This window comes from Boleophthalmus pectinirostris, unplaced genomic scaffold (assembly GCF_026225935.1).
Source record: "Boleophthalmus pectinirostris isolate CB_2022bp ecotype Guang Dong unplaced genomic scaffold, ASM2622593v1 HiC_scaffold_18, whole genome shotgun sequence".
NCBI lineage: Eukaryota > Metazoa > Chordata > Actinopteri > Gobiiformes > Gobiidae > Boleophthalmus > Boleophthalmus pectinirostris.
The window spans coordinates 25,958,120-25,979,278 of NW_026571133.1; the positions used below are offsets into that span (position 1 = coordinate 25,958,120).

The 21,159-nt window shown below is 38.0% G+C and overlaps 1 protein-coding gene across 4 annotated transcripts in view; it reads left to right on the plus strand.

The window, feature by feature from the left end:
• The window catches only part of garnl3 (GTPase activating Rap/RanGAP domain like 3), a 30,077-nt gene that overhangs the window by 2,286 nt on the left and 6,632 nt on the right, over positions 1-21,159 (plus strand). For 2 of the 4 annotated variants that reach the window (XM_055153708.1, XM_055153706.1), the window contains exons 2-25: positions 3,468-3,537; positions 9,253-9,327; positions 9,536-9,635; positions 10,390-10,508; positions 10,946-11,010; positions 11,178-11,241; positions 11,389-11,415; positions 11,891-11,966; positions 12,084-12,182; positions 12,254-12,357; positions 13,283-13,391; positions 13,491-13,536; positions 13,639-13,745; positions 13,960-14,075; positions 14,402-14,524; positions 16,793-16,867; positions 17,004-17,118; positions 17,240-17,266; positions 17,342-17,446; positions 18,330-18,446; positions 18,858-19,024; positions 19,717-19,875; positions 20,286-20,352; positions 20,701-20,808. In XM_055153708.1, the coding sequence (XP_055009683.1) occupies positions 3,468-3,537; positions 9,253-9,327; positions 9,536-9,635; positions 10,390-10,508; positions 10,946-11,010; positions 11,178-11,241; positions 11,389-11,415; positions 11,891-11,966; positions 12,084-12,182; positions 12,254-12,357; positions 13,283-13,391; positions 13,491-13,536; positions 13,639-13,745; positions 13,960-14,075; positions 14,402-14,524; positions 16,793-16,867; positions 17,004-17,118; positions 17,240-17,266; positions 17,342-17,446; positions 18,330-18,446; positions 18,858-19,024; positions 19,717-19,875; positions 20,286-20,352; positions 20,701-20,808 (2,240 nt within the window). The remainder of the gene's footprint in view (positions 1-3,467; positions 3,538-9,252; positions 9,328-9,535; positions 9,636-10,389; positions 10,509-10,945; positions 11,011-11,177; positions 11,242-11,388; positions 11,416-11,890; positions 11,967-12,083; positions 12,183-12,253; positions 12,358-13,282; positions 13,392-13,490; positions 13,537-13,638; positions 13,746-13,959; positions 14,076-14,401; positions 14,525-16,792; positions 16,868-17,003; positions 17,119-17,239; positions 17,267-17,341; positions 17,447-18,329; positions 18,447-18,857; positions 19,025-19,716; positions 19,876-20,285; positions 20,353-20,700; positions 20,809-21,159) is intronic. The other 2 variants (XM_055153709.1, XM_055153707.1) reach the window with 1 other exon arrangement.

Sequence of the window (21,159 nt, forward strand, 5' to 3'; positions counted from 1 at the left end):
AACAATAATGCTCGATGAAAGTGAATAGTGATGAGTTCAGTGGCCTGTACTGTTTTGTGTCTGCCAAACCTAGTCACCCCATTGTAAATACAAGACATGCTCTCTGCTGGCAGATTGACTTAATACACCTGCAGCAAGCTTCAAACTCCCACAGGGCAATATATTCTCATATGAAGATGTTTTCATTACAATCTGAAGCTGCAGTGGGTGGAATAATATCACCTAATCATATCTCTCTCAGTGTGTAAGCCTTTTTAGGAGTAAGGTTCAGTGGCAGACATAAGCATAAGAAACAAAGAAACCTTGAGATAAAATACAGATATTGTGTTGTATACGAGAGCAAGAGCATGAGGATAAAGAATCAATGATGGATGCTTCCTGTAGCACTTTCATTTAAAAGGTCCTGTATGGCTGAATACTGTATTATGCATTAACTCCTTGGTACAGTCTATGTAATATCACACATATATGAGTGAGAGCTGTGGCCCACTACTCAGACTATTCCAGACCTTTTGATTACAACCATATTCAAATATATAAATAATATCTTATAAACTAATAAATGTCATTCTAGTTACAAGTCACTATGTCATATATTTTTTCTAGCAATGTGCTCAAAAAGTTACTTTTACCTAATTATTTTGAAGTGTAAAGCTTATATTAGGTATTGTTGCTTCTAATACTGTATGTGTGTTGATAATCCCACTTTTTGTAGCCATTTGACATTAACATCCCTACATGGGAATGAATCGCACAACAAACGTTTTCCTGTAAAAGTGCAAGTGCAACAACAAGCCCTAAAATAAAGCAACTGTTGCAATGTCATGTACAGTGCTATAACAGCAAACAATTATAACATTTAGACTACTGCCTTAATTTCAACCTTGCAGTGGTTAAGAAGGTGCCAGCTTGAAACATTTTCAAGTTAAGGAAAAATGCATTACCCTTGCGTAAAGGGCCTTTCACACCAAAGCGTCAAAAAACGCCTTGACACCTCTACTTGGATGCCTTTGCTTTTGAGTTTAGACGCCCCCAACGCACGTCTTTGACGCCGTGGACAAACTGGAGAAAAATACTTGACGCGCATCCGTTGCCCTGGAAACAAGAGCCCGGTCCCGGTCTTTTCCCGAAACAATGTCACACCAGACTGATAGAGTGTTTTTATGACATAAAACATCAGCGGAGGAGATCGGCTCGACGACTAGGGCGTATATATATTTATACTCCGCTAATAACACTGGATCAGTCCTGGTTTAGTCCCGGTCTGGTCCCGGTCTAGTCTTGGTCTAATACCGGTCTAGTCCCGGTCTAGTCCCGGTCTAATCACAGTCTAGTCCCGGTCTAGTCCTGGTTTAGTCTCTGCCTTTTCCCGGTCTAGTCCTGGTTTAGTCTCGGTCTATTCCCGGTCTAGTCCTTGTTTATTCCCGGTCTAGTCCTGGTTTAGTCCCGGTCAGTCTCGGTCTAGTCTCGGTCTAGTCCTTGTTTAGTCCTGGTCTAGTCCTGCTTTAGTCCTGGTCCGATCCTGGTGTATTCCTCGCGATCGGCTCGGTGATTGTGGCGTATATATTTATTCTCCGCTCATGTTTGTGGCTCTCGCTCTGGTTCTCGGGTCTTTCTTCCTGATAATAACGTCGCTGCGTCACTGGATACTCGTCCCTGATTGGTTGACGCGTCGACGCCAGAATCGCGCCTTAAGAGAAGAGAGAGAGAGCAGATACAGTATAAATCAGGTGTGGGCAAACTTTTTGACTCGTGGGACACAAAGGGTTCTAAAATTTGACAGAAGGGCCGGACTAGAAGATGGATGGAGTTTTTTGGTAATCCACCTCATAAAAGAAAAAAATAACATGGGATATGCAGAAAATCTATCCCATGTTATTGAAATATCCCATAATTGAAAATCATTACAAAGCATTACAACAAAATATCTGTCTTTCAAGTCGATATTCACAATTTATTGAAATGACTTTTAAAATACTAAAAATATTATTATTATTCAAGTTTGGTGGGCCGGATTAAAAAGATTAAAGGTGTTCCAATCTGATGTTCCAATCAGAACCGCATATGGCCCTCGGGCCGTAGTTTGCCCACCCCGGTATAAACCATCTCAGGTGGTTTTTAATGTGTGGGCTTGCGTCTCTACAGATCTTACCTTCAGCTTGGCCTGGTGGCATTATCTGCTTGTCTCCATGGAGGTAGATTAGTTTAATGCAATACTGTGGAACATTCCTTCCAAAAGCAATAACATTTCACTGAAGATAAACAGATGGTGGACTCCTCCCATCACCACCAGAATAGTTACATAGGGTACCTTAAACTTGTTGATTCCCTCATCTTAAAATGTGTCACAAAAAGCCGAATTACTTAAGTAATAAATAATATAACTATAATATAGAATTTGCCAAATTCAATAGAATTAAATAATAATTATTATCCCAACAAATAAAATAATGTTTCTTGTCATATTCACTCAGCCATGAGGTTAACAGACAGCAATTACATTATGCAATTATACCGCAAAAGGTTGTCACTTCCTGGAGATGTTGGTGTAAATTGGTCTAACACAGAGATGTTTTTTTACTTCATTATAAAAGGTTCTCTATCCTTGTAGCTAATTGTTTGAAATCTTTGGGCATGTTTTTTGAGGAAGACTAATAACCTTAACACTAAAATTGTTCTCCTAGCAACAACTTAAAAAATAATTGCTTGTGTTCTACAGAATTTTTTAAATAAATGTTCTGTTCTTGAGCCTCTGATTGGAGTGTGCATGCCCAGTGGCTGATTTTGTTGTGACCCAGTTTGGTAGCCTAAAGCATACATTTGTCTTTTTAAAATGCTGCTTGAAATTACATTTGATAAAACCTCTGTAAGTTTATAAGTTGTTTTTTTGTTTGTTTTGTTTTTTTGAGCTTTGATCAAGGATCATCTTCCATACATAAGAAAAACAAAAATCAAAACAATAATACCTCTTTGAAATATATCACATATACAAAATATCTTTAAAGTAAAGAAAAAAAATATATATATATATATATATATATATATATATATATATATATATATATATATATATATATATTTCAATGACAGGGAAAGTTGTTGGTAATTAAAAATATTTACCAGTTGTTTTGTTGCAATGTTAGTGAAAGTTATTGATTTTCAGAGAAGTGTGTGTCAGACTTGTAAGGCAGTCAGCTCTTTAAGCCAAGCTCCATCTATCACTGTGACTTAATCCAATCAGGACCAATCTCCCAATCAGAACTGGGCTTGGCCACTGCTGCTGCCCACTCACCACGCCAAACAGAATAACAGGCAAAAGGAATAAATGAAACTCAGGCATTTATTGAACTGGAGTGAAAGTATAAATTAAATAAAATTAGTGGTTTGTATACATAGCTGTCCCAGGTTGAGCCTGTATATTGTGTCTTTGCTGTGGTCATGCATCTTACTATGCATTTCTTTTGCAGTTCTGCGTCTGAGGACTTGGGCTGCAGGCGTGGAGATTTCAGCAGGAAACATTATGGTTCAGTGGAGCTGGTAAGTCCTATCCATAAAGTAACTTTTATGACCAGCATTATGAGTTGAATCATGCCCTTTTATACTGTTGAGTCTTGTCTGTTTGAGTAATTGTTGGAGAAGCTGTATTGACACTGAATGGCTGGCACTTATCAAATGCTAAATTGTGAACATACTGTAGTACTGTTCTACCTGATAATCCCCAGCATGTGTTGTCACTTCAAATAATAAGATAGAGAAATTACACAAAGCGTGAGCCCTTGAGCTGCTCCTTCATAATAATAATAACAAAAATATGAAGACAGTTGTTAAATCTAAATCTTTCATTGGCTGATAATAGCACTGTCATTATTGTGGACGTTATTATTATACAGAGACTAAGAATATTATGAACTTCCTCTTAACGTCCAGATGCAATGCCACAAATAGTAATCTATGGCTTTCACTGTTGTAGTACACTTTTACTCTATATTAGAAAGAAATAATTTTCAAAAAAAAATTTAAATTATGTCTTTAGCAATGATGTATAGGTGTTTATTACAGATGAGTTGTTACTAATTCTGCCGACATGATCTAAAGATCTCAAACAGAGCCTCGTGCTCTCCCTTAAAATCGGGTGGTCACCCAAACATGTGACTGCTTATAAGGATCCAGCATCAGAGGACAGTCAGTCAGTACATTAGCCTAGCAACAGTATTTCATAACAACCAAACCCAACTTTTTCATCATGAAGACCCTTCTGGCCATGTTTAGAGCAGCGGGGAACTTGTGATTCACAAATGACTGGGTGTGACTGTGTAGGTGCACCTCACGGTCTCCTGCCCGTCCCCAGCTCTGCTCTGTGTCTTCTGATGATAGTTGTACGTCTTTGTGGCCGATTACTAAGTTGTTGAGTCATATTGCTTTGGGGGAGGGAGTGTGTGTTAGTCCGCACATCCCGATAGCTCAGAGGAACAGGAAGTCGTAGGCTTCTCTCTGTCTCTCTCCCTGCCAATTGACTTCCTACCAGACCAGTTGAAGTCCAGATTATGAGTGCTATAGGCCAGGTGTGTGTCAGATTACGACTGCTGAGGAAACCACATGTTGTCTATCGGTTTGAACAGACACAATTATGTTGGATGTTGAATATAAAACACTCTTGAGTCTCTGTTGCCTTGAGTCCACAGGAGGGCAAAGCTTTTACATTTATTTGCGGTATATTTCTTGCATTTGAGAAGCAAGGACCCTGCCTGTCACAATAATTACTATATTGACTATATATGATAGATGAACAATATTTTTTGATCCTCGATATTTATCGTGTGTACCCGTACTTAATGTACTATTAGGCTTATGTTCAGTAATTAATTTACATAACACATTATAGATACTACAACTACTTTAGTGTCTCATTGTAGCATTTATATATTTCTGGTCACATTTATGTTTCATATGATTCACATAGAAACGGGTTTACTGGGATGATCCTACTTTAAGGTTATTGTGAAAGTTCTATAAATTTATTTCAGTGTTATCATTTATTGTGATATTTTCAGGATCACAAGTTTTAGTTCAGCAAATTAATACACAGAGACATCAAAATCAGCCATTTTTCAAGTTAGTGTGTGCTTTCATCAGCACAAATAAACCGACTCTTATAGCTACGATCTGTAATTCGATTGGCTGACCTGCTCTTATTCTTGTATACTCACATAACACCACTAGATGTACGTTATTGCTGTCTGATAATGTTTGGCCTGATGGAAGATCAGAGAGCACAGGTGAGTCTGAACAAAGGGCAGGTGAGGGGAGAAGGGAACAGATTTCTGCCATCTGTTGGTGAAAAAAAATCGAATTAATTTACAAATGATAGCTTTAATGTCTGTTCTTCAAAGATTTCACTTGTTATGTGCCCCATTATCTTGGGTCAAATTAAACCCAGTTTTTATTGTGGCATTGAGATTTATGATCATTGTGGCATTAAGATCGGTACTGAGTACTGAGGTTTTCCCATAGTATCAAAATCAAGTTTTAACATTACATGACAGGTTAAGAATATTTAAATGACATGTTAAGAGTCATACAAAACACAATAGTAAGCAGCGGTAAATGTCTGTACCTTGATAGTGTGAGTAGCATAGTGAATCTGGTTGTCAGGATGGTGGTGCAGCAGACGGCTTCACTCCCACCTGCCTACCAGTGTTACTGTCACTGCCTGAGGCTTTTGACTGCGCTGTCGCGTTGCATTTATTCTCACCCTCAGCATGTGCACATCTCACAGCACCACTCTGCAGCTCTGTTTACTCACATCCAGGGCACGCTGAACAAATGAGGCCAAACTGAGTTTTTTTTACAGTGTACCATAGCTATTAGCAAACAAGTGAAGGCCAGATTACACCAGTTGGCATACACAATGAAATACAAATTGAATAGTTAAAAAGCTTGATTGTAAGAATGTATTGTCACAATACTTTTTTAAAAAAAGTCTTGAACTGTAAATAGTAAAACACTGCACATATATATCACAAAATATCATATGCCCCCACAGTAATATGATGTGGTATAATAACCCCTTTGCCTACTTTGGATGTCCGTTGTATCTGCAGGACTTACGGTTGCTTGGGTGGGTGGGTGTCCATGGCTGCTGCTGTCATTAGATTAGTCATTGGCAGCACCAGTGTTGTCTTGGTATAAGGCAGGCACATATCGATGTGTTGCTGGATTTAGTCTTGCTACAGACCACTTCAATGCTAATCATGTACTTTGTAGCCAGCAAGCTCCTGGAGATGCTGTTTGTCTTTGCTTTATATCTTCATGCCCTGTTTTCCTCTTCACATGCAGCAGGTTGTTATTGTTACTGCACACACAAGTTGTAATGCTATGGATGTATTGAGTTGCATGCAGACAGAATGATATGCTTTTGTCATATAGTAATGTAGGCCTATGAGTCATCAAATGTCCTATTGTGACCTGAGACATTTACCTCTAAACACACTCCACAGTGTGTTCCGACAGCTCCCTTTAAGCAATGACTTTTCTACTGTCTATATGCCTTTTTTGCACATGAAACTTTTTAGCAATCACACCTCTGAAGGCATTGAATCTAAGTATTGAAATAAGCAGTGTTTCCCATACATTCTGGGGAGGCTATGGTGGCAAAAGATTTTAATAGTTTGGTCCAACAGAGTGTGATTTTGTGATACCAGTGTGTAGTACAAGTTGTTTTTAGACAAACTTGAGACGATTCAACCACAGCCGCTAATGTGAAGCATGTATCCCTCAAATGCGTAAGACATCTCCTTCTCCTCTCCAAAATTCTGATAAAATTCAGAACAAGCAGCCATGTTTGTTTTTGAGACAGGATATGGTTCCAGATCCACTTGTCTTTGTTGTTTTCAAAGTGTGTGATTCTGGCTGGCCAGGTAAGGAAACCATAATCTCCTCTATTAATGGGACACATTGACTATACATCTATTTTTTATCAGTATTCACATATTGATAAAGCATACGCATGTGCATGCAGCTTCCATTCAGTGCATTGGAAACAGCCATTCTAGGGTAAATTCTTATAATTACTATTAGGTATGTTCTAAGGAGTAAATAGCACCAATGCTTTTGTGCTACAGACTCTACTTACTGACAACAATAACACAGATCTGTGGAACCATGACTGCTAATTTGTTCTTATACCCCACTGACCACTAATTCCACAGTTATGGGAACAAAAAAGTATCTGACAAAACTAGGACTGAACAGCTAACTATTTTTCTACAATGTTGATAAAGAGGTGGTAATGCCTTTGAATTGTTTATATTTTTTATCACTCTTTTGTTGTCATTTGACTGTGCTTCTCCCCTGTACAAGCCTCCTTGTGAAAGTTTGATATCTTAGCAGCATCATCCCTCATCTCCCTTGAGTAACAAAGGTGTTTTATGATTTGTTTTTAAAGAAACTATGATGGCTCCCACTACCCTCCTTTGCCTCCTCTTTCTCTCCATGCTCCACTCAAAGTCACTGGAGTACATTCTTATTTGCTCCATGATTTACAAGCACTATTCCTTTGAATATGACAGAGTACACTCTCTTGTTTTTTGCATAAGAGATAAGCTTTTTGGCATATTTACATATTTAAGGTTTAGGGATTTGCACAAGAAGAATCTGTCAGCCAACTCTAAAAAAAAACAAAAAAAACCAACAAAACTGTTATGTAAACCATATTGTTTTGTTATTGTTGTTTCATCCCATTAGTCACTCTGTGTACTGTTTCTCCATTATAATACATGTGGGCATTTAGTTTATTTCGAGACAGCCCCACACATGCTAACCTACAGCATCCATATGCCTTTCCAGCATGAGCAACAGATAAATATAGTTGCTCATTAATATGCCTTATGCAGTCAAAATCTTTATCTGGCGCCTTACTTCTTGTTCAATTGAACACATTATATGACCCTAACCCTTTTTCCACTAAGAATTATTCACAATTATTGACACCATGATCAAACAACAGTGCAATCCTTAATTCACTTTCATCCATTTTGTTTTAAAGATAGCAAATCACTTACTGAGCAACTTTATGTTATAAGTTAATATGAATAAACACATTTTTGATTAGAGTCACCTTTTAGGACAACAGACTGAAATGAAATGACTGAATTTTGCTGCTAAATTGTCACCATTATTATTTTTTAGATCTTACAATCATGTTAGGACCTGAATAACCATAATTATCGATAACCAATAAATCTTGACAGTGTAGCAGTACTAACCAGACAGTAGTAGTCACTGTTGAACACATACGAACAGTGCAATACATCTGTTGGTGTGGAGGCCCTTTATGTATGTTGCTCTCGGGTCAAAGAGCAGAGCCAAAGGCAGAAGGCAGGAGGCTAAAGAGGAGGAGAGCAGCATGGAGAGGATGGGAGCGCCGTTGCCTAGCAACACAGTGCAGTGTTTGGGTGGGTGTGGGGACCAGGAATAGATTAAAGAGGCCTGTATAGTTTTTATAGTTAGAGGACCCCTATAGAAAATGGCAAGAGTGAATAAATTACTTATAAAAAATCTGTAGAGACACATTAACTATATATACCAACACACAGTTTATGCATGTTATTTATCATGTTGTCAATAAAATATGGATTAGAAATAACCCTACAGATAATTGGAGGTTTTCTTACTTTGATCAAACTGGAAAAATACATAAATATCCATCCATCATGATAAATAATTTAGGTATTCACTGGCTATATGAAAACAATCATATACAATGTACAGTGATCAGTGGATAACTACAGCACTCCAAAGTATAGCAAAATTTAATATTTTACTTTTTTCAGTTCAGTGTTAGAAATGTATGTAAAATGAAGCAAATGATACATTCTGTACTCTGCATCCATTTATTAACAGTCGCTGTTCCCATGTAATGTCTCCTTACCAGAGCTGTACTACTGAGAGGTGAGTCAGCAAGAGCCACATAATGGGCCTGATAAGTACAGGGTGGCAGACAAGAACAAGAAAAATACCTTTTTATGCAGAGAGGGCAGCAGGGAGAATAATGTTAGAGCTATGAGTGATTATTACTGATTAAGTAAGTGCTGAAACATGTGTGAGGGGACAGGGTCAGGCAGTGTTTCAACCACTGGTCTCATTTGTTCCCATGATAACGAAATCAAACAAATTTGTGATATGTGCTTAGTGTGATGTCCAGACAGAGACTAATTTTAACCTTCTCACTCTGTGTCTGTCTGTCTCTCGCAGCTGATTTCCAGTGATGCAGATGGGGCCATACAGCGGGCAGGGCGCTTCAGGGTGGAGAATGGCTCATCAGATGAGGTACAAATACAATATATAAATGCACAAAATAGTTAAATAATAACTGTGTATGTACAAAATTGTAATCTCCTTTTTGAAATGAACTGCTAACACAAAAACAAAAACACACAGAAAATGTTACAATGTTATAGTCATTATAAACCAAACTGTGCTGTTTACTGCTATTTTGTCCCTAACCTGTATGATCACAAAATACTGTGTATGGCAGAGTTTGGACCACACTCCAGGAACCTGGAGACGGACTGATGTCCATCTGGAGAATCCAGAGTACCACACCAGATGGTTCTTTAAATACTTCCTGGGTAAAGGTTAGTACCAGGCTAATGATTATGTTTAAAGCACTCCCATTCTTCAACTCACATGATGTTTCATGCTGTAGTGGTCTGCCTCTGTATCAGACTAGTTTGATCCTTTACTTTTTGACCATTGCATTAACTTTAGGAAAATCAAGTTAAAATTTCAAGACAGTGTCATTAAAGAAAATGTAAATGTTATATAAATGTTCTTAAACAAAAACAAATCAAAGTTTTCATTGCTTGACTTTAAAGACTGTTTGTTAAGGGCAGTTGAAAATGGGCAGTGCTGAAACTTGGCTCCTTCAGACTGCAGCACAACCATCTGTGTCTCACAGCTCTGGCAGGCTCACTGTAATATTGGACACAATACAGAACTCAGGGAAAATACTCTAACATGACCTCATCCTGTCTGAACAGCAGGTGACAAAACCTTTACAGCCATAAGGACTTTTCATTAAATATGAGCATGCATACAGTATGCTTCAGGTCTTTGTCCGCAAATCATCTATTAGTAAACATGAGATAAAAAAGAAATATTTAGCGGTACGTCTTTCTGAAAAGAGGACAAGAAGCAAATGCAATATATAGTTTGTCTGTGGTCTCTTAGGCATGGTGTCTAACATGGCACCATATCCCCCCATAAAGCAAAAGCTAGAAACATGAATGTGTAATTTTGTTGTGGTGTTCAATCTTGTTGATTTAAACAACTTGCACTGAGAATATATAACATTGGTGACGAATACGTGTGTTTTTATTTGTGCTTTAGTTCATCAAAACTACGTGGGCACAGATGCAGAGAAGAATCCCTTCTTCTTGTCCGTGGTCCTCTCAGACCAAAACAACCAACGGGTTCCTCAGTACAGAGCCATCCTCTGGAGGAAAACGGTGAGGCCATCTGCTGCTGTGCCACCTGCTATGTGTCATATATAGCATACTACGATGTCACACATCTGAAGCTACTATTACTGTTAAGCAGACATTTCTGTGTGTCTGCTTACAGTGTGTGCACTGTAACTATGTATTACATTGTAGGTCTCAGCATCACAGTGACATGGCGGGATCTAATTTTGGTCCTGGAACCTAATTATAGTGGTCCTTTGCTGCTGCAGATCACAATGATTTATCATCTTTTAAACAAAGTTTCTGCAGTTCAATTTCAGAGAAATTCCTTTTGATTATTTTTTAGCACTGACAAATTCAAGAGATAGGACCTTCTAATATGCATAGGTATACTTCTAGGCATTCTTTGTTTAAAGTGTTTACTGTGCTCTGTGTTCTTTGTTCAATTTATATACTGTAGTCTGTGTCACTGTCTCACTCAGGGCACTTTGAAAATCAGCCTTCCTTACAGCCCCACCAAAACACTATCAGTCAAGTCTATCCTAAGGTAAGAATTTACCCTTTTGAGATATATAATGTGATTTTAATGTTAAAGTCTTGAATCATGTATATATACTGTACTATGGAAAACAATGAGTTTTGAATAAATTAATGGAGAATCCCCTGCCAGAGCTCCTGTGTGCAGATTATTCACTGTTGTTCTTTCTTTTTCAGTGCAATGAACATGGATAGGTTTGAGAGAGGCCCTCGGGAGATTCTTAACCCTGATATTCAGAAGGTGAGAGCGGCAGCCTCCTCCAGTAATGAAACATGGCACCAACCTTTTTTGCTCTTGCCTTTATTACCTCTACTGTACTGTGTTTAGCCCCAAGATGCAAGGCCTCCTCAGTGAAAATAATAACTAGTGTGTGTTCTTCCCCTGCAGGACCTGCTGGTGTTGGAGGAACAAGAGGTAAGGCAATGAGTATACTGTGGCATCAATGTTACATGTATTTCTCCCGTACATCACAAAATCTTAGAGGTTGCTTGTGTTACCATGCTTTGGGGTAATAGCAGCAATAGTAGTAGTAGTTAAGAGTGGGTGATACTGAAAAAAAAAGTCTGAGCCAATATTGTGGCACTCCATCAGAAATAAAATAAAACTTGCCTTTGTCCTGGTTGAAGAGCAAGTATCATGCACATGATGTATCACTTTGTCCCTTGTTTGGAAGATTTTAATAAATTTCAAATATATTTTATTTTAATATTTATTTTAGATATTTTAATGTTGCATTTCCACAAAACCACAATAATATCTGTTTTTGATATATCTCCCACCTCTAGTAGTAGTGTTTGCTGTAATAGATTAATAACTTATAAGGAATAGAATATCTTTAGTGGTAAAGATATTCTACAACCCTGCAATTTGTTATTTTTATACATTTCAGGGCTCTGTAAACTTTAAATTTGGAGTCCTTTTTGCCAAAGATGGACAGCTCACAGATGATGAGATGTTTAGTAATGGTGAGTCACTATGTGTTGATAATCAATCTGTTTTTATGCCTTCATATTTCTCATTTAAAAACACGGACAGTATTGAAATATGCAATGTTTTTTTTTTTTTTTTTTTTTTTTTTGCAGAAAAAGGGAGTGAGGGTTTTGACAAGTTCCTTAACCTTCTGGGGGACATCATCACGCTACAGGGGTGGGCAGGGTACCGCGGGGGTCTTGACACAAAGAGTAAGTTAAACACACAACCTCACAGTCTCATAATAGATGTAACCTAACACAGCATTGTATGTTTTATGCAGATGACACTACAGGGATTAAGTCCATCTATACGGTCTATCAGGGCCACGAGCTCATGTTTCATGTGTCCACCATGTTGCCCTACTCCAAAGAGAATAAACAGCAGGTGGTATTTTAATTATTTTTCTATTTAAAAACAGGCAGGTCAATAGATACAGATAATTTAAGGGAAAAAAAATCTAACACATAATTCATAATGAACAAATAGTTTATTACGAATGATTCAGAATTAACTACTTAATTAATAGACTTAATTAAGTAGTTGTTAAGTCTGAATCATTCTTCATTAACAATGTGTCCATTAACACTTTACTTCATGCTTTATTAAGGCTGTAAATAGTGTTATTTTTAAGTGTTACCAGAAAAATCTCTTTAATTATCTTGTGTTGTGAATACCTGACCCTCATCTTGTACCTTTTTTCTCTTCACAAGGCTGTCTTTTGTACATGTCATCTCTGTCTCTTCTGTCTTTAATTATGTAACTAGATTGGTTCGCCACAAATTGGATTAGAATTTATCTTGTCATGCTTTGCTATCACATAATGGCACAGTCAATGGCATCTATCTCTTCCCATATTGACAAAATTCACTTAAATAGAAACATATAGAGCCATCCTGTAACTTGAGTAGGTCCACTTTGTAATAACAGTTGTATTGGACCTGTACTTTGCACGTCTGACACATAATTGGATTTCTTCTTGGGATAAAAAAGGCCCTATTATAAGGAACACAGTGTGCTTTGAAAGAGGCTGGTAGCCTGCTGTGTGTCACCCAGACTCAAACACTGCAGTCACAGTTGAGAATGCATATAATCTATTCTGTCCTAGAATTAAAGAAACGTGCTTTGTATAAAAACCGGAAAATAAGGGCTGTTCATCTCATGAGGTAAAATAAATCTCACATGGTCAGAAGAATAAACTGATTTTACAGTGCACCCTCTTTTTAATTGGGGTTACACACATCAGTTCACCATCATTAAACCTGTGAATCACCTTAAGCTTTGTCCTTATCTTTGCCTGTCTGTCTTCCAGGTGGAGAGGAAGAGACACATTGGAAATGACATTGTTACCATAGTATTTCAGGAAGGGGATGATGCATCGTCATCCTTCAAGCCTTCAATGATCCGGTCACATTTTACTCGTATCCTACTTACTCCATGTCAAGAGTTTATCTAAGAGACAATGAATTTCCACTGTGTACAATGTTAATACATCTGTGCTTCCTATACTCTCCTTCTAGATATTTTTGCTTTAGTTAGGTATAATAGCCAGAATGACAGTTACAGGTGAGTTCACTTTTCCCTATTAATAATAAATTTTTTGTCTTAGGTTTCTAGTTTTTGTCTTAGTTTCATACAATCATCATGTATCTTTGCTTCTTGCGACAGGTTGAAGATATTCTCAGAAGAGAGTGTCCCATTGTTTGGACCTCCTCTCCCGTCTCCACCTGTATTTACTGATCACCATGAATTCAGGGACTTTTTACTAGTCAAATGTAAGATCTGTAACATGCAGTATACATTGATACATAATGTAGTTTCATTAATAGGGTGAAAAAAATTAAAATTAAATAATTTTAAAAGTACACGTATTATTATGGTTTCTAATGATTGAAAAGCCTAGTCCGGGTATTTGCATTATAATGTCCATACTATATTTGGACTACAATGTGCTTATGTGTGTATTTGTGTATTTTTTATTTTTTTCAGTAATCAATGGAGAGAAAGCCACATTGGAGACGCCAACGTTTTCCCAAAAGCGTCAGCGGACTCTTGATATGTTAATCCGGTCACTTTATCAAGACCTCATGCCTGACTTGCACAAAGTATGTTCACTGTTATACTACTTACTTTTTAAGTGGTACTTACGTTTTTAACTTTTTAAATATACATATATATTTTTTGGTGAACATTTTGCTGCATTTCACTTTTTTTCATCTGCGTATTGCAATACTCTGATGGGATACTGCTGCAATACTGACTTTTAAAGCAAGCCATATTCTTTTGTCACCCTAGATCCTAATTTTCTTTTCACTGCTGCACAACTTTTCCTCTGCTCTTTACCTATACTTCTAACACAGGCTTCTGCACTTTCCCCTTGCGCGCATGTGTGTGTGTATTGGTGTGTGCTGTACCTGGCATGTTTGCACAGGTTCCCTTCTCTCCTCAGAACATGCTAAACCGACGGTCCTTCAGCGATGTCCTCCCAGAATCCCCAAAGTCTGCACGCAAGAAAGAGGAAGCCCGACAAGCAGAGTTTGTCAGGATAGGCCAGGTAAAGACACATGAATAGACCATGAGGCTAATGGACAGTGGACAAAGTGTTCATAGCAGAATGTCTATAAAAAGACATAAACCTCTTGCATTAATAAATAAAAAGCAACTCACAGTCGCCTGATTTTAGTAGTCTGTGCCAAAGAAACTATGCTGCTTTGAGTAGCATGTATTTCTATTGAATCTTTTTAAAATTAAATGTAAACTCTTAACTTAACACTGGTTAAATTTTTTTTTTTCTAAATCATTTCTAAAACATTTCTTACTAATGCATTATACTGTTTACACTTTTTATTTTATTTGATTTAGTTGGAATGTTTCACAGTATGGCTTTTAGCATTATTATGCTATTATGCATTTATTCTAAAAGATCTTTTTTTTTTTTTTTTTGCAAATCATGCATTTTGTGAGCGGACTCACCTCTTCACAGATCTGGGGCCTTATTTATAAACCTCATTTATGCACAATCCTTGCATAGTCAGTCTCTTTACGCCAACCGCAGGATTTATGAAACTCCTCCTAAGTGCTGCACTTTGCTTATCTCCATGGCAGCTTGGACCCTGCTGTAACCTCTATGCAAAGTCTGGAGACACGGGGAAAAAGCGACACTTGTGAAGAGGAGCAGAAGTAAAGAGTTTGAGGAAGTGTTTGATCAGGAAATGATCAGAAAATCCCCGCTGTTTATTCCACTCATTATTCTCTACAGTATTATACATTTGAAACTGTGCGCTCTCGTAGACACTTTCCCAGTGCAGTGCAGGATTTCCTCGCGACCATGGACTTCTATAGCTCACAGTTTGTGGCTGTGACCCAACACAGAGGACGAAATAATAACTGGACTTTCCCTTGGATGGAGCGCAGGAGCAAGGCTTTGGTTTAATGGAGCACTGGGACTAAACACACTTTTAACACTTTTACTTTTCCCTTTATTCACTGAGCGCCACAGTGGCCCGAGTCCACGCAGAGTTCAGGTTCGGGTCGGGTTCAGCCCAAACCCAAAATATTCCCTACATTTTTGTGTAATGAGGAGCTCTTACAAATGACAGCTTGCTCTCTGACAGTATGAAGAACACAATAATATGCCTGTGCCATCCCGACACAGGCCCGCACACTCACAGAGGTGAGCAGAATTTGGATGCTTCGTGTGGATTTCATTGGAAGAATAACAGCACTTGATATGTATGATATGTATGTATGTCTGATGTATTACATGCCAAATCTGTGTTCTACCTGCCGAAGTTCTTGTCCTCTGGCCACTGATCCACATATCCCTCCTTAGCTCCTTTCCCCTGGAGGGCATCTGAACCTCTCACATACGCTCATAGCCACCTTCTTTGATCATTCAGACCACTATGTTCATAAACAGGGCCAGTCCACGCACACAAACACACACACACACAGGCAGACATAAAAATATAGCGATAAAACTCTTGAAACACAGCAAGAAAACAATTTGGCTTTATTGCAAAGATGTGGTGCCTATATTATGAAATATTATTAAATTAACAGATGAGTCTTTGTTGTCACTTTTAGTTTTGTATATATTTGTAAAACCTTGTTTAAGCCTTTGACGTGACCATGTGATGCTGCATGGAGCGTCCCTTCCCTCTCTGTCCCGCGTGTCTCGGTCAAACCCACTGATTATCGGCTCATGTTTAGGGAAATCTCATTCACGAGTCACTGTGCATGGCCCTTTTATGGTGAGGTGGAGGTGTGGAAAGGGCGTGACGTGGGTTTAGGTGCACAGATTCTAGCTGCAGGTGCGATCTATAAAGTACAGATTGCATGGTTCAGTGCATGCGTTGGGTTTTCTAAATTTGGAGTTTCGTGGTGCACGCCTCTGGTGGCCACTAGGAGAATGCACTAGCTTAGGACAACTCCTACGCAGTTCTTTATAAATGAGGCCTCAGGCCTGTAACTTGGTCCGGTGGCATCACTTGCTTGTCTCCATGGAGATATTATTAGTATGTAGTATGCCATACTGCAAAACATTCCAGGTAAAGCAATTACATCTCCATGAAGACAAGCAGGTGGCCAAAAAGACTGTATGCTTTTGTTTTGTGAAACAATTAATACTGAGCCCCTCACAACATGAAAACTGTTTTGGAATAATTCAAATTCAGATGATTTATACACTTCACAAACTATAACCAGACATGTTCAAGTGAAGTTTCTTTGTAATATGAGATGTAAAAGCTAATGGTGATAGAGAGTAAAAAGATGGACATAAGGTGCACTCAAAAAAATTAATTCTATATGTGCTCTTTAGGCTTTGAAACTCAAGACTATTGTAAGGGGTGATGCGCCCACCAGTCTTGTAACTACGGGCATCTGCAGAAAAGAGGTAATGAGCATTATTATTTTACAAAGTGCTGTGGTCAACTTTTAAATGTGTCTGTCCTTAGAATTTTTTTTCACCAAGTCAACTGTACTGTTAAATGTAATAATGCATATAATATTTTATCTAATCTGGAGTATAGCCTTGGGAATCTCAACCATTCTGCAGCACGTTTCCCTATGAAATCGTGTGTGCGGACTCCTGGGGCCAATCTCTGCTTGTTGCCACAGACACAGCGGGTGTCATGCTATTGGACGGTGAGGTCAAGCTAATCTATCTCCCCCCACCCATTTGTGACCATCCACTCAATATGGCCTCATCAAAATACCAAGGTCAGTGGCCAGCACGATGATGCTAATGATGCTGTCTATGTTACAGGCACTGATCCAACTCTGTCGAATTCTGGTGAGTGGTGCTCAATGATCCTCACACGAGATGCTTTTGAAAAGTTGTATAATGGTTTTGGTCGTTTGTCCTCAGATCCACCAGCTGTGCCACCCGTACAAGTGTTCGACAAAACAATGGTGGTAAAGCAGATGCACGTTCTCGAGCCTCAGGACCTGCTCATCATGAGGGCAGACAAAGGTAAACACATGTGCATTATTCTAAAAAGTAAATTTATGACAATTAAGTTAAAGTTGTATTGTGCACATTGAGTTCAGAAATATAGTTAGTAAGTTGAGTATAATGGTGCACTACAGTATGTATGTTTTACGGTGAGGGGTCCATCATGTCTCCTTGAAGATATTATTGCTTTGCTCAAATATAAAAATATGCTTGGCTCAAAAAATATCCTGTCTACATATTTGGCCTGTAACTTGGCCTTGTAGCACCACGTAGCAGGTATTTGTCCACCTGAAAAGTTACGTAGTGCACCTTTAATTCTGATAATATAAATTACAGGTGAAAACTATATTGGATGTTACATTTCTCACACGCACTATTAGAAAATACATATTTTTCTCAATGTTGGCTTTTATGAGAGCATGCAGGCTTGTGATGTCTTTTTGTATAATGTGGTGTTGCATTATTTTGGCACATAGAATAGAATAGAAAGCCTTTATTGTTATTATTACATCACTACTACATCACTATTACTGCAACAGTATAAGGTGAGAGTGATAAAATTTTATACACTTAATCCCAAAAAATTAATCCCAAAAAATAATCGTCAACTATCTGACATGTACTGGGTCTCTAATTTTCATCAAAGCAGGAAATCCATTAATTGGCCCTCAGATAATGAGGTAATATTGACTTGACTTTGATGGTGGCCGTGTGATGTACAAACGTTTGTCACGACTCTGTGTGGGCTTTGATACATCTTTAGAAAGCACACGCCTTAAGAAGTACACATTGTCATTCTATTGTGTGTTGGTGGGAGGAGGCAATAGGGAATAAAAGAACCAGAGGAGATGCCCAATAAAGACTACCTCGTCGAAACACGACTGCTTTGTTTGTCTCCTAGGGAAGGACGCGCGGCTCTATGTTTTCAGACTGAGTGCATTAAAGAAAGGCCTGGAGGAGAAGCAGCTCATTAGGAGCAAGTGTGACAGCCGGGAGAACAAGCTGGAGAAAACCAAAGGTATGGCAACAACACAACAAGTATGTACATCAACACAAGCATGGAGGCACTTATAGGCAAATATCATTAATATTTTCATATGGTGTCCTAATAGAATATAGATGTATTAAGATATGAATTTTACAAAATAATTATCACTCAATCAGGGTTTTGTTTTTCCCCATGTAAATAGGTATATTACCATAATCAACAATTACTAAAATATCTAGTCAGCTAACAATGATGCTTCTGTATGTTAATTTAATACTTTAAGGTTTTGTTTTCAACACATAGCCTTTAGCATTTACTGGTGAAGTGACCTTTAATTGAAGCATACCTCACAGTGGAGAGAGGCCAGAGTACAGCACAGTTTGTCCCCATATGCTTTTATGTTCCCTCTCTAACCACGACACTGTGCCCTTTTTATCCCAGGCTGTCATCTGTACTCGATCAACACCCACCATGGTGCAGAGCTGAGGATAGTCGCTGCCATCAGAAACAAACTGCTGCTCATCACACGCAAACAGCCACGCTTTGAGGGCCTTAGCGCAGTGGCACCTGGAGTGGACTCACCAGTGGAAGAGTTTCAGTACATAAGGGTACGCCACCTCTCTTCAAAGAAATATTAAGCCATTTATGACCTAATGTGGGACACTTTTGAGGGAGAATAAAAACTTATTTTTCTGTAATATAAAAGTACAATTTTTTTTGTAAAATGTGTTAATCTAAATTATTTCAAAAACTGGGTTTGTAGAATGCTATTACATTTATTACTGTTTATATATACTATTTTATACTTGTGTGTGGTGGTGATGCTACTAGAATAATTATTGTATCTTAAATATTTATTAATTTTGTGCATCCAGTTAGTTGTTAGTTAGCCCATAGATGCGCTAGGGTTGGGTGACAGGACAATACATTTTTTCCCTCATATTGGGGAATCACAATTTTTTATTTGATTTAATCATGTATAATAAAACAAATAAAATAAATAAAACAAATCAAATAAAACAAAATGAAAAATGTCAGCCAATATACTTTTCTGAACTAAATAACTTTTAATCATTGCTATTTAACACACACACAAAAATGTTTCAAAACCACAAACATTTGAATGAATCTGATGAAAATTAAATTAACTACACCCCTACGATGTACACAACTATAATACAAACAACGTTATATTTCACTCACATTATGTCATTATCCCCGCATACCCTCCTTTTTCCTCCTCAGGATATCACACATGTTGCTCTTTGCTATCTAATTTACCCTCATTTGGCCTTTTCAGGAAATCTGTCTGTGCGACCCGCCTGTGGTGATGGCTCTGGTGGATGGGCCAACAGGGGAAAATGACAATATGATCTGTGTGGCCTACAAACATCAATTTGACCTGATCAATGAGAGCACTGGAGATGCCTACAGGCTCCACCATGTAGATGCCAACAGGGTGAGTGTGTGCAGACACACACACACAAACCTATTCTATTTGCTTTCATGCAACGTTCACAGTGCCGGGTCTTCCTATAGTGGTCACTGTGTTTACCAAGTGATTAGATGGTTTCTTGGCTTATCATTTACAGCTGCAGCAGAGACAAGAATGTGAATGAGCAAACTGCAGAATGAACAGCTGTTGAGATATCTTAGTCTACTTTCATTATCACTGTTTTTTAACTTAACACTTTCAAGCTACAAAGAAAACAAATTGCTTTATTTTTATTATATCAATTATTACATCATTTGACCTCACAGTATTTCTTATAAAAGCTAATAATAGTTCATACAAATAATAAAGTTAATATTTTCTTTTTGGCTCTCTCATGCTGCTGTGCTCTTCACTGGTTTTGCCTCTGTCCACAGGTAAATTTTGTTGCAGCCATTGATGTGTATGAAGACGGAGAGGCAGGTCTGCTGTTGTGTTACAACTGTGAGTTCCTTTTAACCCCACTCTCATCTGATTGATTCATGCCTCTGTCTCTTGAGTAACAGCTTAGCCTTAATGTGTTCCCTCTCTGGGTAGGAGCTTTGCTGTAAGAAATCACACTGGAACAACTAGTGTTCCCACAGACCAATAAGTTAGAAAGAAGCATTTATCCTATTTACTTTTAGTTATTATACATTTTTCGATTCCAAAAACTAGAGGTCACTTATATTACTATAACTTACTACTAATATTTCGTATTAAAGCATCTAGTTATTTAAATTATGTATATAGTTGCATACTATATAAAACAGTTAGTAATAGTAAAGTAATAATTTTTTTTTTTTCTTTCAGATATTTGTTACTACAAGAAAGTGTGTCCTTTCAATGGCTCTACCCCAATGATACACTCGAACACCTCTGACTTCCACTTCAGCTGGAACCAGATGCCAAATGCAATTGGTAGGTAACCATGGAAACAATGATTGGACCGCACCCTGCAGTCATCTCTATGGCAACGCCATGAGTAGCCTCAAGCATCCAACTGGTTTGTTTGTGTGTATTTACATTTGTGATGGTTATTATGCGAGCAGAGGTGATGAAAGGAAACTCAATTGGTCCAAAACCTGTAAATGCTTCATGAGGTGATGGCAGCTACAGAGAATCACACTAGGACTTCTCCTTTTACTCTGACAAGGAGCAGTTTTATACAAGCTGATGATACAGACAAATTATATTATTGGTTAAGAGGAGGAATAATAATCGGAAAGTATTAAGTGAATTTTATTTGAGTTATACTTTTTGTCCTTCTCA